Below are 27426 nucleotides of genomic sequence, written 5' to 3' on the forward strand. Positions count from 1 at the left end.
CTCCAGCCTTGGCAACAGAAACAGACCTTGCCTTAAAACAAAAACAAAAACAAAAACAAAAACAAAACACACACACACATACACACACAACAAAAACAGAATTACATATCCAACTTCAACTTCTCAGAAACGATGCAAATATACAGTGAAGTGAAATATCTAAAGCATAGAAAAACCCACCAACCTACCATTCTGTATGCTGTGAAATTATCCTTCAAAACCGAAGGAGAGGCTGGGCCTGGTGGCTCATGCCTATAATCCCAGCACTTTGGGAGGCTGAGGCGGGTGGATCACCCAAGGTCAGGAGTTTGAGATCAGCCTGGCCAACATGGTGAAACCCTGTATCTAGTAAAAAATACAAAAAAAATTAGCCGGGCCTGGTGGTGGGTGATTATAATCCCAGCTACTCTGGAGGCTGAGGCAGGAGAATTGCTCAAAGCCGGGAGGCGCAGGTTGTAGTGAGCCGAGATTGCGCCATTGCACGCCAGCCTGGGGGACAAGCGCAAGACTCTGTTTCAAAAACAAAAAAACAAACAAAAAAACCAAAAAAAAAAAAAAAAAAAAAACACTGAAGGAGAAATAATGACTTTCTCAGATAGACAAAAATTGAGTGAATGTGTTGCTCACAGACCTGCCTTGCAAGAAATATTATCAGATCTACAGATAGAAAGGAAAAGCACTGGAGAAGAAATAAGTGAAGGTAAAATAAGAACCTTTAAAAACATTTTTTTTTCTTATTTATTTTTAGAGACAGGGTCTTGCTGTCACCTAGACTATAACACACTGGTGTGATCATAGCTTACTGCAGCCTTGAACTCCTTGGCTCAAGGCTATCCTCCTGCCTTAGTCTCATGTGTAGCTGGAACTACAGGTATACTCCACCAAGCCCAGGTAATTTTTGTATTTTTTTGCAGGGGCAGGGTTTTGCCATGTTCATGTTGTCCAGGCTGGTCTCAAACTCCTGGGTGCAAACAATCCACTTACCTCGCTTGCTGGATTTACAGGCATGAGCCACCATGCCTGGCCCAAGAAGAAATAATAATGTTTAATGTGTATGCACCTAACAGCACAGCATCAAAGTATGTGAGGCAGAAACTGACAGAACTACAAAGAGAAAGAGATGAATCCACTATTATAGTTGAAGCCTTCAACACCCCCCAATCAGAAATGAACAGATCTAACAAGCAGAAAATCAGAAATGACATACTTGAATGCAACAATACCATCAATCAATTTAATGTAATGAATATGTTTAAAGTACTTCATCCAACAACAGCAAAACACACATTTTTCTCTCAAGTTCACATGGAACATTCACCGAGACAGACCACATTCTGAAACATAAAACATACCATAACAAAATGATATCATACAATGTCTGCTTACACCATAATGGAAATAAACTAGAAATCAATACCAGAAAGGTAGTTGAAAATCCATAATACATGGATATTAAACAATACATTTCCAAATAACACATGGTGTCAAAGAAGAAATCAAGATAAATTTAAATATATTTTAATTAAAGGAAAACAACTTATAATTTCAGGATGCAGCAAAAGCAGTGATCGCTGGGAAATTTATAATGCCTGTATTAGAGAAGAAGAAATATCTAAAATCAAACAGTAAGTTTCCACCTTGGGAAACTAAGAGGATTGCCTGCCCCGGGGAGTTTGAGGCTGCAGTGAGCTGTGATCTCACTCCAGCCTGGGCAACAGAGTGAGACCTTGTCACAAAAAGAAAAAAAAAAAAAATCAACAAAACCAAAAGCTGATTAAAAGGTTTTATTGACCAAAAGGTCAATAAAATTGGTAAACCTCTTACCCAGGTTAATCAAGAAAAAAAGACACAAATTACTGAAATGAGAGAGAAGACATCACTACAGATCCCACAATGTTGAAAGGATAATAAAGGAATATTATGAACAACTCTAGGCCTACACATTTGATAACCTACATAAAATGGACCCATTCCTTGAAAGACATGATCTGCCAAAACTCATACAAAACAGACAATCTGAATAGGCCTATATCTATTAAAGAAATTGAATCAATAATTAATAACTTTCCAAAACAGAAAAGCACCAATTCCAGATGGATTCACTGGTAAATTCTATCAAACATTTAAGAAACAAATTATAACAATTCTCTACAATCTTTCTCATCAGACAGAAAAGGGAATACAGCATTCCTCCCTTTACTCACAGTTTGGCTTTCTGCAGTTTCAATTTCTCTTGGTCAACTGTAGTCCAAAAATATTAAATTGAAAAATTCAGAATCACACAATTCGCAAGTTTTAAATCGTTTAACTTTCTGAGTAGCATGATAAAATCTCTTGCCATCCTGCTCCATCTGGCCTGGGACATGAATCAACCTTTTGTCCAGAGTATCCATGCGGTATACACCACCTGCCCATTCATCACTTAGTAGCCATCTTGGTTATCAGATCAACAGTTGCATTATCGCAGTGCTTATGTTAAAATTACTCTTATTTTAGTAATGGCCCTAAAACACAAGAGTAGTGGTGCTGGCAATTTAGATATGCCAAAGAGAAGCCATAAAGTACTTCTTTTTAAATGAAAATGTGGAGGTTCTCAAATAAAGAAAAACATCTGAATGTTGATATTGCTAAGATCTAAGATAAGAACAAATTTATCTGTGAAGTTGTAAATAAAGAAAAAAAATTCATGCTAGTCTTGCTGTGGCACTTCAAACCGCAATAGTTAAAACACAGTGAATGACAAGTAATTAGTTCAGATGAAAAAGGCATTACATTTGTGGGTGGAAGACAAGAAAAGAATTATGTTCCAATTGACAGCATTTAGGTTCAGTACTATCCACAGTTTCAAGCATCCACTGGGGGTTCTTGAACATTCCAAGACCATATCCCCCCATGGATAATGGGGGACCACTGTACTTCCTAACTAATTCTATGAGGCCAACATTACCCTAATACCAAAACCAACATTACAAGCAAAGAAAACTACAGACCAATATCCTTCATGAACATAGACTGAAAAATTCTCAACAAAATATTAACGAATCAAATTCAACACTGTATAAATAATTATACACCATGACCAAGTAGGCTTTAGTCTCAAGTATTCAAGACTGGTTCAACATATGAAAATCAATTAATTAATATAATCCATGATATCAATAGGCTAAAGAAGAAAAATCACATGATCACATCAATAGATGCTGAAAAAGCATATAACAAAACCCAACACTCATTATCAGTACTAGGAATAGAAGGGAACTTCCTCAACTTGATAAAGAATATCTACAAAAACGCTATAGCTGGCCAGGCACGGTGGTTCATGCCTGTAATCCCAGCACTTTGGGTGGCTGAGGTGGGCAGATCACCTAAGGTAGGGAGTTCAAGACCAGACTGGCCAACATGGAGACACCCCATCTCTACTAAAAATACAAAATTAGCTGAGCGTGGTGGCACATGCATGTAATCCCAGCTATTCAGGAGGCCGAGGCAGGAGAATCACTTGAACCTGGGATGTGGAGGCTGTGGTGAGCCAAGATTGTACCACTGCACTCCAGCCTGGGCAAGAAGAGCAAAACTCCATTAAAAAAAAAAAAAAAAAAAAGGCTCACGCCTGTAACCCCAGCACTTTGGGAGGCCGAGGTGGGCGGATCATGAGGTCAGGAGATCGAGACCATCCTGGCTAACACGGTGAAACCCCATCTCTACTAAAAAATACAAAAAAAATTAGCCAGGCATGGTGGTAGGTGCCCGTAGTCCCAACTACTTGGGAGGCTGAGGCAGGAGAATGGCGTGAACCCAGGAGGCGGAGCTTGCAGGGAGCTGAGATAGAGCCACTGCACCTCAGCCTGGGCGACAAAGTGAGACTCCATTTAAAAAACAAAAACAAAAACAACAAAAACCTTATAGCTAAGACATACTTAATGGTGAGAAACTCAAAGCTTTCCTACTAAGACTGGGAAAAAGACAAGGATGTCCCCTCTCATCACCACTTTTTAACACTGTACTGGAAGTCCTAGCTAATGCAATAAAACAAGGCAAGACAAGAAAAGGTATAAAACTGCCTTTGTTTGCAAATGATATACTGTCTAGGTAAAAAATATGAAGAATCAACATAAAAGCTGCTGGACCTAATAAGCAATTATAGCAAGGTTGCAAGATACAAAGTTAATATACAAAAGTCAACTGCTCCCCTATACATCAGCAATGAGCAAGTAGAATCTGAAATTTAAAACACAATTTACATTAGCACCTCAAAAAGAAAATAGGTATAAGTCTAACCAAGTATGTATAAGAAATGAAACAATGACAAAAAAAAAAAACCTTGATAAAATAATTACTAAATAGAGAGAGCGTACATGTTCATAGACAGGAAGACTTAATACTGTCAAGACGTCAGTTCTTCCCAGCTTAGTCTATAGATTTGATGCAAATCCCAATCAAAATCCCAGGAGGTTGGGCACAATGGTTCATGCCTGCAATCCCAGTGCTTAGGGAGGCTATGGTGGTAGGATGGCTTGAGGCTAAGAGTTTAAAACCAGCCTGGGTAACAGAGCAAGGCGCCATCTTTACGAAAGAAATAAAAAATTAGCCAGGCATGGTGGTGTCTGCCCATAGTCCCAGCTACTTGGAAGACTGAGGAAGGATTTGCTTGAGCCCAGAAGTTTGAGGCTGCAGTGAGCTATGTCTGGGCCACCATACTCCAGCCTTGGTGACAGAGTAAGACCCTATCTATAAATAAATAATAAAATAAATAAATAAGTGAGCTAGTGAGTCATGAAAACACATGGCAAAAACTTAAATGCATATTTTAGTTAAGTGAAAGGCAAAACTACGAAGACAATAAAAAAGTTCAATGGTTGCCATGGGGTTCGGAGGGAGAGAGGGATGAATAGGTAGAACACAGAGGATTTTTCAGGACAGTGAAACAATTCTGGATGATACTATTAATGATGGATACATGTCAATATAAAGTTGTCCAAACCCACAGAATGTACAACACCAAGAGTGAACCCTACCAGCACTTTGGGAGGCCGAGACTGGCGGATCACGAGGTCAGGAGATCGACACCATCCTGGCTAACACGGTGAAACCCCATCTCTACTAAAAAAAAAACAAAAAACAAAAAAACAAAAAACTAGCCAGGCGAGGTGGCGGGCACCTGCAGTCCCAGCTACTCGGGAGGCTGAGGCAGAAGAATGGTGTAAACCCGGGAGGCGGAGCTTGCAGTGAGCTGAGATCATGCCACTGCACTCGAGCCTGGGCGACAGAGCGAGACTCCATCTCAAAAAAAAAAAAAAAAAAAAAAGTGAACCCTAAACTATGGACTTCTGAGTGATAATGACGTTTCGGTGTAGGTTCATTTATTTTAACAAATGAACTACTCTAACGGTGAATGTTGATATTGGGGGAGGCTATGCATGTGTGGGAGTAGGGGGTACATGGGAAATCTCTGTTTCTTCCACTTAATTTTAATGTGAACTTAAAACCACTCTAAAATAAATAAGGGAAAAATCCATACCATTTACTCAAATATGATTTGATTTCATTTTAAGTCTATAGGTTTATGGGTTACCCTCTTCCCGAATTAAATATCTGGGATCACAAAATATCAATAAAAGTAATATTTTACATTGTAGTCCATAACTATTACCGCAGAATTACCTATTCAAAGCAGACTGGCTCCTTTGTGGCCTAGACTCTTGAACAACATAATCCTAACCCTCCATTATTTAATGGCCCCAAATCTCTACTAAAGACAAACTGCACTGATAGTAGTGGTTTCTACCACACGACCTCTTTAGGACCTAACAAGGATCAATAGGAAACAATTCTTACATTCTAGAGTCACTGCATAGACATTTACTGATCATCTTGAAGTGTGTAGGGCATGTCACTGACACTGAGAAGGTTGTAAGAGAACCAAGGCTGTCCCTGATCTCCAGGAGCATATACTCATGAGCAGATACAGCATACCCGTCACAGATTTTAGTACAAACAGATACAATGAAAATCAAACACAGGTGCTGAAACATCGCAGAACAGAAAAGTGACTAGAGTTGGTAGAGCCAACATGGAGGAATTCTGTAGAAATGGTGTGTTCTGGGCATGATTTTAAAGACACGGAATAGCAGTGAAGGGCATCCCAAGAAATAGAAATGATATGGAAATAATAATTACAAGGTAAACAGAGAATACCATGGGACCTTTTTGAAGTAGAATACAGAATCGATGATGTAAAAGTACTAAATAGGCAGTAATAGTGAAACCTGATAGTAGGGTTCAGGAGTTTAGGCTTAATACTACAGGAAATTACCAGAGGTGGCTAAAACAGGTAAATTAGATATTCAACATTCACCACCTTTTATATGCTACCAGATATTCTAGGTGCTAAGGTTGTGTTGGTGAACAAGACAAAGCCTGCTGACTGTTTTATCATCTATGTGAAGAGAGAAAGAATGACTGGAATCATGACTGCCTGACTACAGAAATGGAAAAAAAATTAAACTGAGAGATTTGAAGGTAACTGGCAGAACCAAATGATGGGTTAGATTTGATGGAAAACCAAAAGGAAAGAATCATGTAACTGGAAACTAGAATGACATAAAAAAATCATTTAGGGTTACAAGATTCTTTGCTTAGCTTTTAATTGCTCCAGGTTCCATGAGATGCTTCAGTTGAATTAGCTACAAGTAACTAAAGCAGATTGGGAAAAGTCAGGGTAAAAGAAGTTTGGAGAGTAATAATTTCCAACATACAAGATTTAACATAAAAAAGCAAACACTTGGCTGGGCACTGTGGCTCACATGGTCAGGAGTTCGAGACCAGCCTGACTAACATGGTGAAACCCTGTCTCTACTAAAAATACAAACATTAGCCGGTTGCAGTGGTGTGCTCCTGTAATCCCAGCTACTCAGGAGGCTGAGGGAGGAGAATCGCTTGAACCTGGGAGGCAGAGGTTGCAGCGAGCTGAGATCACGCCACTGCACTCCAGCCTGGGCAATGGAGTCAAAAAAAAAAAAGCAAACACTCAGCAGTGTTTACTACTGCTAACCTTGTCTAAGCACTTTACATATATTAACATTTAATCCTCACAAAAGCACTATAAGCTAAGTCTATTCTACCCATTTTACAGATGGAAAAATTGAAGTAGAATCAAGTAACTTGTGTCCAGGGTCACAGAACCAGTAAGTAGCCAAGTGTATAATGTATAAGAGGTACAAGGATTGGTTCTCAGATTAGTTAATGAGAGGGAGAAAATGTACTTAGAACAAAAGGCAGAGGACAAATGCAAGGGATTAAAAAGTCAAGAAATGAATCACAAGGAGCAAGAAACCAACAGTGCCCAGTGGAGCCCAACAACGTATTTGCTAATGATGCCTACGACAGCTAAAAGAAAATGGAAGATGAGCCCAAGTTGGTCCAGAGGAAATGGTGGTGACTGAGAGAAGTTTCAGTGGTATGAGGCTGTCTCATCTACAGTATTTGAGAGGAGCGTGTGAAAAAAATGAGGCAGCAGAAGACAGACAGTGACATGGTTTGGCTGTTCCACCCAAATCTCATCTTGAATTGTAACCCCCATAAACCCCACGTGCTTAGGGAGAGGCCTGGTGGGAGGTGACGATCATGGGGGCGGCTTCCCCCAAGCTGTTCTCATAATAATGAGTTCTCACGAGATCTGATGTTTTTCATTTCTTTTTCTTTTTTTTTTTTTTTTTTGAGACAGAATCTCACGCTGTGGCCCAGGCTGGAGTGAGGGGGCGCAATCTAGGCTCACTGAAACCTCTGCCTCCCAGGTTCAAGCAATTCTCGTGCCTCAGCCTCAGCCTCCTGAGATTACAGGTGTGCACCACCATACCTGGCTAATTTTTGTATTTTTAGTAGAGAGGATTTCACCATGTTGGCCAGGCTAGTCTCAAACTCCTGACTTCAAGTGATCTGCCTTGTCTCTGTCTCTCAAAGGGCTGGGATTACAGATGTGAGCCACTGTGCCGGGCCAAGATCTGATGGTTTTATAAGGGACTCTTCCCCCTTTGCTCCTCACTCTTCTCTCTCCTGCTGCCATGTGAAGGCCCTGCTTCCTCTTTGCCTTCCATCGTGATTGTAAGTTTCCTAAGGCCTCCCCAGCCCTGTGGAACTGAGTCAATTAAACCTCTTTTCTCTGTGAATTGCTTAGTCTCCGGAAGTTCTTTAAAGCACTGTGAAAATGAACTAATACAGAGAGGTTTGCTTAAAGAAACCCAGTATATTTAAACACAAAAGGGAAGGAACACTCTAAAAGTTGACAACATAGGGATTTTTCTATTTTTCCAAAATCACTTTTAGCTACATTTACACGATATTTTACAAAAGGTTTTAATTACCACCCACTGGCCACCAAGGGTGCAGTTCATTTAGCAATCACTAGTTTTAACAAAGTTCTAATTAGGATTGCTCAGATGGCTCACCTAACATCCTCTGTGGAAGGACAGGTTTTTTTTGTTTGTTTTTTGTTTTCTTCTCACAAACCTATTGTAGGCTTCATGTCCTAGCAGAGACAGATGGCCACTAGGCTAAATAAGTGCCAGGGCATCATTTCCCCAGGCCAGGAAGCCCTGAAAGCTCCCCATGGTAGGAAGAAAGCTGCCAAGTCTCCACCTTCTGTTCTGATTTCATACATAATTTTCTTCTATTTGTCTTTTATCTAGATGATTGGCTCAGATGTTTCTATTTTCCTTGGTCAACTGTTTTCTTCCATGATTATTTTAAATTATGCCTCAAAATATTCCACTAGAAAATTAGAAAGATAAAACTAAATTAGATGACAAATAATACCTTTACTAAATGTCATTAGGTCTAATGCTTTATACTCTTTTTCAAGCAATCTTTCAGGTTAGAAAGAAAGATGTATTTTTCAGCATTTAAAGGCCTGTTTATCCCTCTGTGCTCTCACTCCCTTAAGACTGTAGCTCAGTGTGAAAAGTTTTTACCACGTGAGACTTGCATCACTACATGAACAGGTTTGTAAAAGTTAAAAATCAATGTTGGCAAGGGTGCGGAAATGTTTGTTATCTTGATTGTGGGGAGTTTTACAAGTATATACATGTCAAAGCTGATAAGATTGTCCACTTTAAACATGCTGTTTAGTGTACTTCAATATACCTTGATAAAGTTAACAAATTTAATATTTAGATCACATTGGCAATCTGGTATAGAAAACCATCCTCTCAAAATGAAAGAAGGGGGCAATGTTCTAGAACACCAAGGTTTTTGTAGCACTATGGGTCTCTTCCAAAGCCTGTAGGAATAACTGTCTTTGCTCCTGACTTCTCTTTTCTGACTCAGAAGGCTTATTTTTTATTTATTTATTTATTTGAGATGGAATCTTGCTCTGTCGCCCATGCTGGAGGACAGTGGCATGATCTCGTCTCACTGCAACCTCTGCCTCCTGGGCTTAAGCAATTCTCCTGCCTTAGCCTCCCCAAGTAGCTGGGACCCCAGGCACGTGCCACCAACCCTGGCTAATTTTTGTATTATAAACTCTTCTACTTCTTAGCAACCATGCCCTGCTATGGCAAAGGAAAGCCTTAACATTTGAGTTGGAAATTGCTTTAGAAAGAATGAGAACACTTAAATGATAGAATGAATGTAAAGGAATGAAAACAGTGGGGTTCAGGCAGTGCACTCAAGCCTGATAGAGGGACATAAGATTCCAAGAGAAGCACTGAGATGTGACAGGAGCAATGGCTTTGGAGTCAGTCATACAATTTGAATTTAGACCCTGATTTTGGACATGGTGGGTCTATTTCCTCAAGAATTATAGTACCTCCCTGATGAGGTTGTTGTAAAGATTAAATAACATGCACGTGAAAAATTGCCTAGTACATATAACAAATACATAGAAAACACACAATAATGTTGGCTCTCTTCTCACAAGTTTTAAATCTCAGAATCAGACTTACAGGGGAACACTCACCAACAGCAATGTCACAAAGGATCCAGGTTTCATAAAATTTGAGTCTATGGCTTCATGTTTCACGGTGATTTCCACAAACCTGAATCACGCTAATGTCCAAAGGGCCATCAAAATTATCCTCCACCCAGATATTAGGTGCAGTTTTTCAGGATTGTAGGGATGCTAACAAATTACAGGCTCTCTCATGCAAACACTTTGCTAGGAATTACATATATCAAGTTTATATTTGGCAATCAGGCTTTAGAAGCAGGAGGTCTAGCTATCTCAAACTACCAAATCAGCCATCAAGACTGTGGCATTCAGAAAACTAAGTCCATCATCTCTTAGTTGAACATAAGTGAACATAAGTGAAAAGTGGCTTAACCTGTATACGTATTGTTGATGTCATATGACAGTCAAATCATGATTAAGAGCTTGTGTAACACTTCGCCACAGTTTTAAGGGGGACACTGATCTTTAATTTTCAGCGCTCCAAAAGGGGCAATGGAGCAGACTAGAAGCACCTGAACACAGTGTTCTTGTAAAGCTGATCTGGCTTTACAGAAGTAGAAGTCAGTATAACATACTCCCTGGGACCATGTTAGAAATAGAAACCCTGTGTTCCTCTACCTCCACTACCCAGAATGGCATACAAAGGAGGTCTTTTTCATTTCTAAACCCTACAATAGTCCAGCAAAAATTCCATCTCCTGTATATCTTCATGCCTTCATTCCTAAGCTTTATGTTTATGAATTATCAATTAATTTTGTTAAATGACAAATTCCTTTTTTTTTTTTTAGTAGAGATGGGGTTTTACCCTATTAGCCAGGATGGTCTCCATCTCCTGACCTCGTGATCTGCCTGCCTCAGCCTCCCAAAGTGCTGGGATTATAGGCATGAGCGACTGTGCCTGGCCAAATGAAAAATTCTTTTTTTTTGAGACAGTCTGGCTCTTGTTGCCCAGGTTGGAGAGCAATGGCACACTCTTGAGAACCTCTGCCTCCCGGGTTCAAGCAATTCTCCTGCCTCAGCCTCCTGAGTAGCTGGGATTACAAGCATCCGCCACCACATCCAGCTAATTTTTGTATTTTTAGTAGAGACAGGGTTTCACCACGTTGGCCAGGCTGGTCTCGAACTCCTGACCCCATGATCCACCCACCTCGACCTCCCAAAGTGTTGGAATTACAGGCATGAGCCACCGCGCCAGGCCTGAAAAATTATTATATGAACCTTTAAAGTCCACACCAAAATTCATGGCCTGCTTCTTAATGGGCATCTGAAACACCTAAGGAAAATAGAAACAAGACTTACACACATGGATTTCCTGTTTATGTCTTAAGAGAATCTGCTTTTTTCCTTTTAATATTAACAGTTTACCATTTTAAAGTATTCTACATAGTGTGCAAGGGAACTAAAACATTAGACATAGACCAAATGCTGAAGATTACTTGTGCAATCACTTTACAGAACAGGGAGATGAAATGACTTGTCCGGGGCATTGAATTGCGTTAGTTACTGTTAGATCCAAAACTTGAGTTCGAATGCCAATTTCATGACTTATACTTTGGAAGAATGATGCAACCTCTCTGTGCTTCAGTTTTCTGATCTGTGCAAAATGGGGATTGTTGTAGGTGATTATTACAGGCATAAGAATTAAATGTTAATTCAAAACATGAGGCTGGGCACAGTGGCTCATGCTTGTAATCCCAGCACTTGGGGAGGCCAAGTCGGGTGGATCACTTGAGGTCTGGAGATTGAGATCATCCTGGCCAACATGGTGAAACCCGGTCTCAACTAAAAATACAAAAATCAGATGGGCGTGCTGGTGCACACCTGTAATCTCAGCTACTCGGGAGGCTGAAGCATGAGAATTGCTTGAACCCAGGAGGCAGAGGTTGCAGTGAGCTAAGATCGCCTCACTGCACTCCCGCGTGGGTGACAGAGCCAGACTCCATCTCCAAAAAAAGAAAAATAAAATAAATAAATGAATACATACATACATACAACATGAGTTTCGAGTATTTTATTACTGATTCTCAGTCCAGTGTTCTTTTCATACGTTGGTTCCTTACACATAACATGCTCTTTATACTATTTGTAAGTGCCTTTGTTGTTTAAAAAATTAAATTTTATTATACATAACGCACATTTAATATATTTTGAGATAAAGAAGAAAACATTCTGGGGAACTCCTTTCCCACCCATGTAACAAACTCTGTGAAAAGAGAAATAAAAAAAGTTAAGTCTTCTAAGAATTAAGTTTTTCTACCTCCCATACCCCTTAAGGGTTAAGGACAAAAGAAAACAGGTCCTCAAAAGCTGAACTGAAGAACTGGCGACGTTTAGCTATAAGAAGTATGAATAAAATCGGGGTTAAATTTCTGTTTCCCAGTAGAAAAGCATGTTTGAGTAATAGGGAGCAGCTAGCTACTCCATCTATACAAGGAGGGTAAGAGGACAGCTTTTACATTTGAATCGCTGGGATATGGAAAACATGTTAGAAAAAAATACTCTAAGAATTATGAGATAATTGTAGATGCTAAACAAATCAACAACTACCTTTCTAGAAAACCAGGAGGTAGAGGAAGGGAGTAGGCAATTCCTAAAATCTTTTTAAATCTTCTATATCATAATTACAAAAAGCATTAAGTGTTTATCTTTACTAGATACAGTTTCTGAATAAGCTTTCACTGAAAATTACTGAATAGTATACTATTCACTACACAGCAAATGTGTGAGAAGTGTAAACACTACTTGTTTTTTCTTACCCTGTTTATGCTAATTTGGCAAATCACTAACCTATAACCTGGTTTCACTGGTAAACTACTATATTAAGAATGTTTTTAGGATTTCTAGGTAATGGCAAAATAGCAATCAATGAGAAAAAGGAAATAAGCTCTTTAAGAAATGTAAGACAAGGAGTAACAACATGCTGTGCAAATCATGAACAATAAAGCTCATATAGGACAGGAAAACTGTGAAAGGGGTACCAGGTATCAAAATCACATGGGGAGCTTTTTCCACAATATATGTTCATACCATTCTCAATATGAGTCAATTTCCAGAATGAAAATATACCGTATGTGTAAATATAACATTAACAGGTAGTTATGACAAGTTCCCTCTTACTCTCCCCATTGCCACTTGAGAATAAACTGAAGACTTATTGTTATTAACAGAGGAAGATAATTAAAAAGCGTAATGTTATTTTGTTCTCCAGCCTGGGTGACAAAAGTGAAACTCCGTCTCAAAAAACAGATAATTTAGAAAATGATCAAAATCTATAAATTCAGAATTTTGGTGCAGGGAACTGGGAATTTACGTGTTAATTTCAGAGTTCAAGAAATAAGATCATCAGCACTACTATTTATTAAGTGCTTTTTGGATACCCAGCACTCTGATCAGCAACTTACATGTATTACTACTACATTTAATTAACATAACCATCCCAAGAGGTAGACAGTTCTTATCCATATTTTACAGATGAGGGAATTGAAGCTTACAGAAGATGTGATTTGCTCGAAGTCACACAGTTGCAAGTAATACAGTAGGGACAGAAGTAAGACGAGATCTGATATCAAAACCTGAACTAAGTAATAGTCAAGTCTGTGCAATAACTTAAACTTAAAATACAAAGTGCTTTGGGTAGCACAATGCAATGTGCCCAAAGTAAAATTTCTATTTTTTTCTTTTTTTTTGAGACAGAGTCTCGCTCTGTCGCCCAGGCTGGAGGGCAGTGACGTGATCTTGGCTCACTGTAAGCTCCGCCTCCTAGGTTCATGCCACTCTCCTGCCTCAGCCTCCCGAGTAGCTGGGACTATAGGCGCCCGCCACAACACCTGGCTAATTTTTTGTATTTTTAGTAGAGATGGGGTTTCACAGTGTTAGCCAGGATGGTCTCGATCTCCTGACCTCATGATCTGCCCGCCTCGGCCCCCCAAAGTGCTGGGATTACAGGCGTGAGCCACCGCGCCTGGCCCAAAGTAAAATTTCAAACATGTAATTACACAAAAAAGATGGAAAGAATTTCAGCAATACCACTAAGCCAGTCTAGGTAAAAGCATGGAATAGCCTAGTTATAAACTGACGGTGAGCTAGAGTGTATGACAAAACAAAATTATAAGGTCCAAGAAATATTGACAAGATTCAGATATGAACAAAAGAATTCAATCAAGGGTACCAATGACAATATTAATACCCAGAAAGTTATCACAGAGTTCTGAAAGAGAAAAACTCAGACATTGGCTTGATTATTCCACACTTAAGCAGAAAATATTCCTTAAACACAGAAGGGGAATAGAGGGGCATCTAATAATTCTCGAATTTCTGAGAGTAATTCTCCCTGATCTGTTGGTAGGTAGGGCTGCCGGGAACATTTTCTTGGCAGTTTACATGGATAAGCAGAAATGAGGGACTTCGGTCTTCCGTGATCTGAGCCCACATCCGATAGGACATGCATAAGCCCCGGCCTTATGTGCAACAGAGTTATTTTGCCTCCATGAACTTTTAAATGAGGGTACAATATACAGAATGCAACCAGGTATTCCAGCAGGTAATTATAAGTACAAAATAAGAAATTAAAAGTTCCAACATTCTGGATCTCACGCAATCACACATACATGACTCTTCTTCCACCCACGTGTAGGTCTATACAACATATATTCTCCTCAAAAAATAGAAGATATAGACATCAAAAAGAGAAGGATGATAAAACTATTTGTAAAGGAAGACCCCTTCCCTTTATATTATATAAAGGTAGTAGATGAAGACGATAATTACAAAACTGAAAAAGGTAAATGGACTAAGATGATGCCCACCACCTCCCAACTCACAATCACATAAAGGTAAAGAATTTAGAGACTACCCATGAAAACTGGGACTAAAGAGTCATACTGAGGCCAGGTGCAGTGGTTCACGCCTGTAATCCCAGCACTTTGGGAGGCCGAGGCAGGCAGATAGCTTGAGGCCAGGAGTTCGAGACCAGCTTGGCCAACATGGTGAAACCCCGTCTCTACCAAAAAAATACAAAAATTAGCTGGGCATGATGGCGAATGCCTGTAATTCCAGCTACTTGGGAGGCTGAGGCGTGAGAATTGCTTGAACCTGGGAGGTGGAGGTTATAGTGAGCCAAGACCACGCCACTGCACTCCAGCCTGGGCAACAGAGTAAGACTCTGTCTCAAAAAATTAAAATAAGTTCCAAACAAACAAACAAACAAAAAGGACTCACGGTCATAAAAAAAGTCACACTGAAAATGGCATTCTATCATAAATTCTCCAAATGTAGGAGGGATCACTTTTACACATGTATAGAAAAAGTGATCCGTGGGTGCTCAATAACAGTACCACAAGACTATGCTAATAAACTTTCATAATAAAGAACAGGCAGCCATAAAAAAAGGAATGTTTCTTGGAATCACAATTAATCAGAAAATTAATTTGGAATTAATTTTGGTGATTTGGAATCTGGCAAGGATATAGTAAGTTAAGTATCTTTTGGCCAGGCACAGCAGCTTATGCTTATAACCTCAGCACTTTGGAAGGCCAAGGGAAGAGGACTGCTTGAATCCAGGAGTTCGAGACCATCCTGGGCAACACAGTGAGACCATGCCTTTCCAAAAAACAAAACAAAACAAAACACAAAAAGCAAAACGTAGCCAGGCATGGTGATGCACGCCTGCAGTCCCAGGTACTTAGGAGGCTGAGGTGGGAGGATCTCTTGAGCCTGGGAGGTCGAGGCTGCAATGAGCCATGATCATGCCAGTGCACTCCAGCCTGGATGACAGAGTGAGACCTGTCTCTTAAAAAAAGGGACTTTGGGCCGGGCGCGGTGGCTCAAGCCTGTAATCCCAGCACTTTGGGAGGCCGAGACGGGCGGATCACGAGGTCAGGAGATCGAGACCATCCTGGCTAACACGGTGAAACCCCGTCTCTACTAAAAATACAAAAAACTAGCCGGGCGAGGTGGTGGGCGCCTGTAGTCCCAGCTACTTGGGAGGCTGAGGCAGGAGAATGGCATAAACTTGGGAGACGGAGCTTGCAGTGAGCTGAGATCGGGCCACTATACTCCAGCCTGGGTGACAGAGCAAGACTCCATCTCAAAAAAAAAAAAAAAAAAAAGGGACTTTGGGGCCGAGCGCCGTGGCTCACGCCTGTAATCCCAGCACTTTGGGATGCCGAGGCAGGTGGATCACAAGGTCAGGAGATCGAGACCATCCTGGCTAACATGGAGAAACCCCGTCTCTTCTAAAAATACAAAAATTAGCCAGGCATGGTGGGGAAGCTGAGGCATGAGAATCACTTCAACCTGGGAGGCGGAAGCTGCAGTGAGCTGAGTGCACCACTGCACTCCAGCCTGCTGGGCGACAGAGCAAGACTCTTGTCTCGAGAGAGAGAGAGAAAGAACAGAATAAAATAAAATAAAAATCTGTCATTTGACACAGAGTGAAAGGACATAAAGCAGGTGGTTAAACAATGAAAGTCACTGTTCCTCTAAGAATATAGATAAAGGGAGATACTGGGGATTAAAACAATGAAAGTATCATAATGAATAGAAATCAATGCAAGGTGGTTATTACATAGATCTGAAAAGACAACCTTGAAAATATTAACTTGAAAAACTAAAGAGAATACTAAGAATATTAATACAGAAATAAAAAAATGTAAATACAAAATTAACACCTAAATCTCAATGTAGCATGAAAAATTTTCATATGTTTCTCATCAAGGAGAACAAACAAGAGTATGTACAAGGCACCAGCATATGCACATCCCTGGAAACACTCAAAGCTTACGGTTATCCTTAAAAGAGTCACATTCCTACACCAAAGAGAGAAGTTCCGAATAATGCTCAGGGCTACAATCATGGAAAATTGTCCTTAAAAACATGTGGGACTCACTTCTAAGTTTGGGTTTGCTTATTACGCCAAAAATAGGCTTGACAAGGAAGGATAATGACTAAAAGGAGCAACCTCTGAGTCTCTACAGCTCACAAAATCTAAACTGAGACTCTATCTCTAGCGCTGCTAGGAGGAAACCAGTGAAGTGGAAGCTCCAATAGATTGGCAGGGGGATGAGGCTGGTGAGGTGGGGGTGGGAGGGTGGAGAGAAGAGGTCTTCCTCGAGAACTAGGTTACACGGAAACTTTTTAGATGATCAAGAGTTCTTTTCTGAAATTAAGACATATTAAAAAACATATATATATATATATAAACACACAAAGTAAAACCTGTCTCCACCTGAAAGATGTACAAGAAAAAAAGAGGAATGCTATTCCTTGCTACATTAAAAAAAAAGAATAATTCATAGCAAAGGAAAAAAAACTCTCCCATTTGGTTTCTTGCTATCAGAAACAAAGCTGATTATGTTCCTTCTGTCCTTGAGGAACACCAAACCTACCATGTGGTAATGTTATGTTTGCACCATCAATGATTGCTTGTGCGAGTTCATGATCATTGCTCTCAAAAGCATGTGCAGCAGCCTTCAAGGCATCCCATATCTCTTTCCGGCCTTCAAAAGCTGGTGCGGTATCCCAAAATTCATCCCTCTTGCTGCGTAGTTGTCCATCTGTCATAGGGTAATCACTTTTCCATTTTGGTTTCTCTTTTTTCAAAGGCTGGTTACGACCTAGAGCAACTGAGAAGAAAAATAAAAGACTGAGATCAAAACCAAATTTTATAAAATATGTATCAAAAGTTATCTGGTCACTCCTCTTTTGGATTATTTCATCAAAATTGCAGCCAAAAATCTGCCTGCTAATTTGTGCATTCTGAAATTCCTCTAACACATTTTGGAACTACAAAAGTGAATAGAGACATTGGATTGCTCTATGCAAAACAAATTGGTAGCTCTTTTCCACTCAGTACACCCTCTCCACAGGATCACTAAAAGAATTACAGGCTGAGTGCAGTAGATCACACCTGTAATCCCAGCACCTTGGGATGCTGAGGTGGAAGGATTGCTCGAATCCAGCAGTTCGAGACTAGCCTGGGCAACATGGTGAGACCCCATCTCTACAAAATACACAAAAATTAGTCTGGCATGTTGGCATATGCCTGTGGTCCCAGCTACTTGGGAGGCTGAGGTGGGGGGATAACGTGAGCCTGGGAGGTTGTGTTTGCAGTGAGCCATGATCACACCACTGCATTTCAGCCTGGGCGAGAGTGAGACCTCATCTCCAATAAAACAAAACAAAACAAAAAACCACCAGAGAATTATAGTTGTAACGAATGTACCACTCTGGTGGAGGATGTTGATAATCAGGGAAAGGAGGCTATGTATGTGTAGGCACTGGGGGTACATGGGAAATCTTTGTGCCTTCCTCTTAATTCTGTTATGAATCTAAAACTGCTCTAAAAATTTTTTTTTAAATACAATGAAAGTTTTGTTTTGTTCATTTTAAAAGAACTGCCTAGAAGATAAGTGTTTCATCAGACTGTAAGAGCAGGATATGAGTGTCAAGAGATACCATAAGAGAGGCAAGATACACTGGGGAAGCCAAATGACAATAGTAGCTTGGACACATGAAACCAGGAAGTAGGAACTGAGAAAATCCAAAGAAGCAAAAGACTGCTTTTCAGTTTCCAGAGAAAGAAGAGCCAAACCACCAGAATCATGAACAAACTGATTAGAGGAATGCTTCCTCTAGCATTCTACTCTCTGGACTTTAGTCAAGGAACTGTAAGTACCTTTCTCTGGAACTCAAACAGGAACTAATTTATAAAGGGTAGGATCAGTACTTTAGTTTTTTTGAGGAACTGGGAATAAAAGAGATAATCTTTGATGCTAGGCCAAGGGATTAGGTCCGAACCACAAGGAGCAGAAGAACTACAATACCGTACCGTAGTTTCAACCCAAGAGAAGAAGAAAACAGAGGGCAAGTGGCAGCATCTCCCCTTAGAGAATGTTACGTAGTAGTAGCGCTGAAACAAGTCTGACGCAGCATCCTTGCACCCAGACACCTATCTGGTGTATTATCTGTGATCTATTTCCATGGGTCATACTGACCTACAGAGCCATTCTTATTTATGGCTCTGTAAGATTATACAGTGCCATTGGTAGGAAATAGTTTGATAGATGGGATAGAATATAAAAAGAAAATTGAAGCTGGATGAAAAGATAAGAGTGTTGGAAAAGAGTGGGTGGGAAATAAATGACAGAGCGGGTGGGAAGGAGAGAGGGTGTGTGTCAAAATTCAATGTTCTATATTTAATTGCAGAAAGAATACCAATTTTAAAGAAATTACTCTCAAACTGGTTCTAAAGCATCCATGAAATTGACTACTCCCTCATTGGCCCAGGGCCAGATGAAATTTGGGCTACGCAAAACAGAAAATAAAATGACTCCAGACCCTGGGCTATCTCTACTCTCCAGGCTATACTCTCAGATGATAAGATCAATAAAGACTGCCATGTCAGGTCTCCTCTGTCCTCTCCCCTCAGGGTGGCACACCAAAGGACTAGCTGTTTTCCACTTAAAGCACTCAGCATTAACTCAAATACTTTTTGCCCTCTAACTTGTCCTAGTGAAATGCAAAACAGGTGAGTTCTGCAAAGGTGAGGAAGCAGAACAGGAAACCCATCCATTTAGTAGCAGAGCTGCAAACAGAATCCAAGTCTCTTTATTTAATCAACAAATACGTACTGAGTGTCTACTGGGAGTAACACTACAGATGCGCCTATTTAATTCAAATGTGAGAAACACAGTCTACACTAATGATTTTTCCCTACCTCTTCCAAATAATACAGATAATGCAGCTAGAGCATAGTTCTCTAGAAGATGTTCAGAATCTGGTCTGATAACAACCCACTGATTGCACCAACACGATGGAATCCAAGGTAGACTTTATTTTCTGCTACATTATCATTTAGATGAGTTAGAGACAGTTTACGGACAACACTCAGCTTACTGACCAGGAAGTGGAAGATGGCACAGTTAAGTAGGTAGACTCAGTAAGATATTTATCTGAATAAAGTTTTTGTCTTCCTGAGTATTTCTACAGAATTATCTGGCCTAATATGCATTAAATGCACGAGACATAACTCAGTATAATCTTTCCTGTCATTCTGAGAGAATTACAGAGCACGGACAAAAAACAACAAAACCTCTACAGAAGAATCTCAGGACCTAAAACTAAAGTAAATGAAAGGAAGAGGCCTTTGAAAAGAGGAAGCCAACAGAAAAACAATCATAAGGGTTCAAAGTACCTTGGAAAAATTGTAAAACACCTTCCTTACAAATGTGAGGTAGGTTCATTTCACCTCTCTCCATTTGTACTAAGCATAGAAGAACAAAGTCCCACAAAAAGAATAGATGATGCATTTATGTTGCTTAAGGAAAATCATTCCAAATGCATTTTCTTTATCTTTAATTTTAAAATTTTATTTATTTGAGACAGAGTCTTGCTCTGTCACCCAGGCTGGAGTGCACTGGTACGACCCGACTTACTGCAACCTCCGCCTCCTGGGTTCAAGTGATTCTCCTGCCTCAGCCTCCCGAGTAGCTGGGACTACAGACCTATGCCACCATGCCCAGCTAATTTTTGTATTTTTAGTAGAGACGGGGTTTCACCATATTGGCCAGGATGATTTCAATCTCTCGACTTCATGATCTGCCCACCTCAGCCTCCCAAAGTGCTGGAATTACAGGCATGAGCCACCACGACAGGCCCCAAATGCATTTTCAAATCTACATGCTGTCAAAAGTTTCATAGTAATCATCCTGCAAAAGACAAAATAAATGTTTATGACATGAAAGATTACTTTTGTTTGCCTATTTCTGCCTGTATAATAAACATAAGTAATACAGAATATCTATCTATAGACTATCCACTATTAAAATGATTAAATCTTTGTAACATAATTACTTTAGTCAAACCACAGAGCAGTGCAGAATTTTCACTACAAAATCTGAGGTTTCAAGCTTCATGTTAAACTAAATGATTAACCCTTGTTAAATAAGTAACTGGGAAAAAACTTAGCATTTGGCAAAAGCATTTGAACTATCCTCTTGTGAAAACATGAAAATATTAGAGTTGTTAAGAGGACTTAAGTTCATATTCATAAACCACTCATAAAAACTGCAAATAAATGTTTGCTAAATAAGTAAAAATGAACTTGGCGGTACTGTATGAAATAACATCTGTAAGTCCTTTGGCAAAAATATACAGGCTTTCTTTTTAGAATTTCCAAATCCCTTCCTTAAATGTTAAATAAATGTCCTATGATTGACATGCACTTCCTTGTGCCTTATCAGAGTACACTTTATAGGCATTTGTTCACCAAATCTTATCCTCTGAGTTCAGGTGGTGCCACAAACCTGTATTTCTGAAAATGCAGTACTTGGACATAGATTATCAGCCTGGCAGCTAAGTACCTCATATTTGTACCAAGCCAACATTTTTTTTTTTTTTTTTTTTTTTTTTTGAGACGGAGTCTCACTCTGTAGCCCAGGCTGGAGTGCAGTGGCCGGATCTCAGCTCACTGCAAGCTCCGCCTCCCGGGTTCACGCCATTCTCCGGCCTCAGCCTCCCAAGTAGCTGGGACTACAGGCGCCCGCCACCTCGCCCGGCTAGTTTTTTGTATTTCTTAGTAGAGACGGGGTTTCACCGTGTTAGCCAGGATGGTCTCGATCTCCTGACCTCGTGATCCACCCGTCTCGGCCTCCCAAAGTGCTGGGATTACAGGCTTGAGCCACTGTGCCCGGACCAAACCAACATTTTTGTAAGATGTGGAATATATATATACTCAACTGGATTTCATTTTATGCTCTGAAACTTTCCGTTTTATCTGCTTCACACATCTTCTGACTGCTGATACCAAAAGAGAGATGCTTGGTATCATTCATAGCATATAGGACTAGGTACCATGCTCTAACAGTGAAGAATTTAAAGACAGGAAACATCTTTTATTCCCCAAATTTCTGTTTCTCTATCCTTAAATTGCAGGTAACCACCCATCTTTAGTTCTCTATGAATTAACATGTGAGAAATAAAAAATCAATAAAGCAATCTAATGTTAAACTACACAATCTATATTAGAAAATATCCTTTCCCCTTTCAATCCACATTTACCACTTCTTTCAAAACGTGTCCAAAAGTCATCTTTTTCTCAGAAGCCTCTTAATCATATTCACCCACTCTTTATCTTTCCTTGTAATCTTTAAACACTTCTTCCCACTCTGTAACAAATACATAGATCTAACACACAGAAAACCCAAGTAAGGCTTGTTTCTCAGATCTAAATAACACATAATTTTAAATATTTTTACTACATAATTTAAAGCATTCTACCAAAAACTCATTTTAACATTGGTAAAAAACAATCAATTTTGAAGTTAAGTATGATTATAATTGTTTTCCTATTTTGGGTTCCTCTTTGAAAAACCTTGATTTAATGATGGAACTCTTCAAATGAAGAAAGAAGAGGCCATAATGCATGGATAAGGTAAAAATATCAAGATGACTCAAGCAACAGCTTTTAACAGGTTGAAAACTGGAAGCATCAGTTTCCATAAGACAATAGCATGAGGGAAGAAATGGAATATTAGAACTCTTCCGTAATAGACGGTGCTAAACTAAAAGGACACTTGCAAATATTTTCACGTAAATTTAGAATGCACTATATATATATATATACACATACATGCATAATACATATATTCCCTTTATCTAAAGCAACTAACTGCCAAAATAAAAATAGGGATATGGGAATTAAAATGCCAACATCAATATGATATCCAAATCTTCTCTACTGTTTGAGAATTTAAAGGGAGAAGAGACCTTAGATTGTACAATCCAACCTTACTGACAGATAGGAAATTAAGATGCAACAAGGATGGTTTAAAATAATGAGCCCGTACTAGAACGCACATGCCCAAATTCAAAGTCCAGATCTCACTGGGCGTGTTGGCTCACATCCCAGCACTTTGTGGGGCTGAAGCAGGAGGATCACTTGAAGCCAGGAGTTCGAGACCAGCCTGGCTAACACGGTGAAATCCCCCCGCCTTTTTTTTTTTTTTGAGATGGAGTTTCACTCTTGTCGCTGGAGTGCAACAGCATGATCTCGGTTCACTGCAACCTCTGCCTCCCAGGTTCATGTGATTCTCCTGCCTCAGCCTCCCAAGTAGCTGGGATTACAGGCACCTGCCACCACGCCTGGCTGATTTTCATATTTTTAGTAGAGACAAGGTTTCACCATGTTGGTCAGGCTGGTCTCGAACTCCTGACCTCAGGTGATCCACCAGCCTTGGCCTCCCAAAGTGCTGGGATTACAGGTATGAGCCACTGTGCCCGGCCTGGTGAAACCCCATTTCTACCAAAAATACAAAAATTAGCCGGGCGTGTGGTAGGCACCTTGAATCCCAGCTACTCGGCAGGCTGAGGCAAGAGAATCACTTGAACCTGGGAGGCAGAGGTTGCAGTGAGCTGAGATCACACCATTGTACTCCAGCCTTGGCGACAAGAGCAAGACTCCGTCTCAAAACAAAACAAAACACAGTAACAACGAAGTCCAGATCTCTCTTTCCATTACAGCACTCCATGTCTTACTGGGCTGCTTGTTTTTACACAGCAAACCAAGAACAAAGATTCACTCTAAATAAAGCATATGCTGAATTGTTTTTCTACAGAAATGATCCATCCATGGGCTTCACTATGGCCAACGGAATGGTTATCACCGGACAAAGGTACTTAGCATCTATAACAAATTAGAGACTAAGGATCACATGTAGGAATATCTGCCTAGACATGTTAGATACACCATCTTCAGTGCTATAATTGTATTAAAAATGAAATAAAAATGAACTTCTGCCATGCTTATATCCTAAAGCTTACCAATTGAAGCATAATAATTTTAAAGGCATTTATATAATTTCAATGTTTTTGAGGTAGCTTTATTGGGGGGAAAAAAATCAACATAACTTCATAATGACTTCCTGGCCCTGATCCTCAAGAGTGTAAGTCCCCTTACCAATGATCTGAGCATACAAACAGGCAACATTTTGTAAAGCCTACTGCAACATTGTATGTTCTGAGACTTTCCCCCCCAACTTTTTAACTACAGTTCTCAGATTTTACAAGACTTTTTTTTTTTTCTTTTTTCTTTTTTTTGAGACAGAGTCTTGCTCTGTCCCCTAGGCTGGAGTGCAGTGGCGCTATCTCAGCTCACTGCAAGCTCCGCCTCCCAGGTTCACGACATTCTCCTGCTTCAGCCTCCCGAGTAGCTGGGACTACAGGCGCCCGCCACCTCACATGGCTAGTTTTTTGTATTTTTTAGTAGATACAGGGTTTCACGGTGTTAGCCAGGATGGTCTCGATCTCCTGACCTCGTGATCCGCCCATCTCGGCCTCCCAAAGTGCTGGGATTACAGGCGTGAGCCACCGCACCAGGCCAAGACTTTTCTTAATGGGTGAGTCTTACTAAAAGTATTATGAAAGCATACAATTAAGTCTTCCCCACCCCACAAAACAACTTTATTGAGAAAGATAGTATATAAAATTGGGACTAAGAATATGGTCGCCTAGGCAGTTGGGTGTGGTAGCTCACGCTTGTAATCCCAGCACTTTAGAAGGCCAAGGTAGACAGATCACTGGAGACAAGGAGTTCAAGATCAGCCTGGGGAGCATACTGAGACCCTCGCTCTATCATAAATATATATATATATATTTATATATTTAGATTTATATGTATAAATCTATATATCTATAAATATATGTAACTATATAAAAATCTAAATCTTATTTAGATTTATATATATATAAAAGAAAATGATCACCTAACATGAGACCACTGCAACTTTTAAGTAGTATATAAACTCTAAGATGGTTTACTTTACTGGTTGGGGGCAATGGCTTTATCATGAGTTACATTTTTTTTTGGATTGTAGAGAACTTTTTTTTCTTTCAATTCAAGAGAAAGAAGGAACACACATAAATCAAAGATGTTGGCTGGGCACGGTGGCTCACACCTGTAATCTCAGCACTTTGGGAGGCCGAAGTGGGTGGATCACCTGAGGTCAGGAGTTCGAGACAAGCCTGGCCAACATGGCAAAACCCTGTCTCTACTAAAAATACAAAATTAGCCAGGCGTGGTGGTGCGCGTCTGTAATCCCAGCTACTCAGGAGGCTGAGGTAGGAGAATCGCTTGAACCCCAGAGATGGAGGTTGCAGTGAGCTGAGATCACGCCATTGCACTCCAGCTTGGGTGACAAGAACGAAATTCTGCTCAAAAAAAAAAAAAAAAAAAGCCCACTATCTCCACTTTTAACACTATTTGGAAACAGTGTTAGATGCAAAATGAGACAGAATAAAACAACTAGAAGTTTAAGGACCAGAAATAAATAAAACTAGTTCTAGTTGCAGATAATATATTAGTTGCAGATAACACATCACATCTGCAATTAGATATAATTAGATTATATATATAATTGCAGATGGTATAATATAGTTTGATATCTGGTAGGGCCAGGTATTATAAAACCTCTATAATTGAAAGTATAAGGCTTTTCTGACACTTGTTCTCACTATGGTAAATAAAAAAGTCTTTTTGAAAAGAAGTATAAGGCTGGCTGGGTGTGCTGGCTCATACCTCTAATCCCAGCATTTTGGGAGGCCAAGATGCAAAGATCACCTGAGCCCAGGAGTTTGAAACCAGCCAACCTGGCCACCATGGCAAAACCTCGTCTCTACAAAAAATACAAAAATTAGCCAGGTGTAGTTGTGTATACCTGTAGTCCCAGCTACCTGGAGACTGAGGTAGGAGGATCACTTGAGCCTGGGAGGTCAAGGCTGCAGTGAGCTGTGATAGTGCTACTGCACTTTAGCCTGGGCAACAGAGGAAGACCCTCATGAATGGCTTGGTGCCCTTCCCATGAGATCTGGTTGTTTAAAAGAATACAGCACTTCCTCCCCTTTTTTTCTCTTGCTATGTGATACAATGGTTCCCCCTTTGCCTTCCGCCATGATTGTAAGCTCCCTGAGGCCCTCAACAGGAACAGAGGCCAGTGCCATGCTTCCTGTATAGCCTGTAGAACCATGAGCCAAGTAAAACTCTTTTCTTTATAAACTACCCAGTCTCAGGTATTCCTTTATGGCAAGGCAAACAGTCAGATTAATACACTATAATATTGTTGTCATACCTAAGAAAAATTAAAAAAAATTATATCATCTATCACAAAGTCTTATTTAGATTTATCCACTGTCCCAAAATGGTTTTCACACCAAGTTCCAATCAAGGCTTATGTGTCGTCATTTGATGTAGGCCAGTGTTTCTCAGCTGGGGATGGTTTTGCCCTCCAGGGGATATGGCAATGTGTGAAGACATTTTAACTTGTTCCTTTACCCTTTGTATTAATCTACAAATAGAAAGTTAGGTTTAGAAGCTTTATTAGAGTCAAGTAAAACATTTTGAGTAAGAATTCCTCAAATATGTCTCATACTCTTTATGTTGCCACACATGAGAAGGCGAAGTTTGGCTACTTGGTTAAGGCAACTGAATGTCAAGCCTATGGTATAATTTGTCCTTGGCAATTACCAGTACATGAGGTGATCTCTGACATCTTGAATATTCTGTTACCCATGATGCTTTAGTGTATCTACTGATGATCCTTACCTGAAACAGCTATAGGGTTGTAAAAGGGTGATTCTTCTAAGTAGTTTATATAATTGAAGTTCCACAACACGGCTACAGACTGCATGTGTGTCCTCACAAAACTTGTGTGGTAAAGATCTAACACCCAATGTGATAGTATTTGGAGGTGGGGCACTGAATGGGACTAGTGACCTTTTAAGACTAGAGAGGAGACATGGTTTTATCTTGCCACGTGAGGACACAGTAAGAAGATAATTGTATGTAAACCAGGAAGATGGAGGCCCCCACCAGATACCAAATCAGCTGGCACCTTGACTCAAACTTTCCAGCCTCCAGAATTGTTAGAAACAATTTTTTAATTTTTATTTATTTATTTATTTGAGAGGGAGTTTTGCTCTTGTCGCCAAGGCTGGAGTACAATGGTGTGATCTCAGCTCACTGCAACCTCTGCCTCCAGCGTTCAAGTGATCCTCCTGCCTCAGCCTCCTGAGTAGCTGGGATTACAGACGCCCACCAACATGCCTGGCTAATTTTCGTATTTTTAGTAGAGACAGGGTTTCACCATGTTGGCCAGGCTGGTCTGGAACTCCAGACCTCAGGTGATCCACCCACCTTGGCCTCCCAAAGAATTTGCATTGTTTAAGCCACCCAGATAATGGAATTCTGTTAGGCAGCCTAAGCTACAGCAGATATTGGTACCAATAAGTAGGGTGCTGATGTAACAAATACCTAAGAATGTGGAAGTGTCTGCTTAACGGATGGAGACTGGAAGAGTTTTAAGGTACAGGTTAGAAAAAGCCAATAACACCATAAAGGGACTTCTTAAAGGCAATTCTGGTGAGGGCGCTGAAGGCAAGCGTAAGAGCTGGAGAGAAAGCCTCAATCTTCTTAGAGAATATGTGCATAATCA

At 40.1% G+C, this 27426-nt stretch overlaps 1 protein-coding gene across 2 annotated transcripts in view; it reads right to left on the bottom strand.

Moving 5' to 3' along the window:
- Positions 1-27426, bottom strand: part of UBTD2 (ubiquitin domain containing 2) — a 73397-nt gene that overhangs the window by 7385 nt on the left and 38586 nt on the right. For both annotated transcript variants that reach the window (XM_005558526.5, XM_065547050.2), the window contains exon 2: positions 17329-17565. In XM_005558526.5, the coding sequence (XP_005558583.1) occupies positions 17329-17565 (237 nt within the window). The remainder of the gene's footprint in view (positions 1-17328; positions 17566-27426) is intronic.

The sequence above is a fragment of the Macaca fascicularis genome, chromosome 6 (genome assembly GCF_037993035.2).
Source record: "Macaca fascicularis isolate 582-1 chromosome 6, T2T-MFA8v1.1".
Classification (NCBI taxonomy): Eukaryota; Metazoa; Chordata; class Mammalia; order Primates; family Cercopithecidae; genus Macaca; species Macaca fascicularis.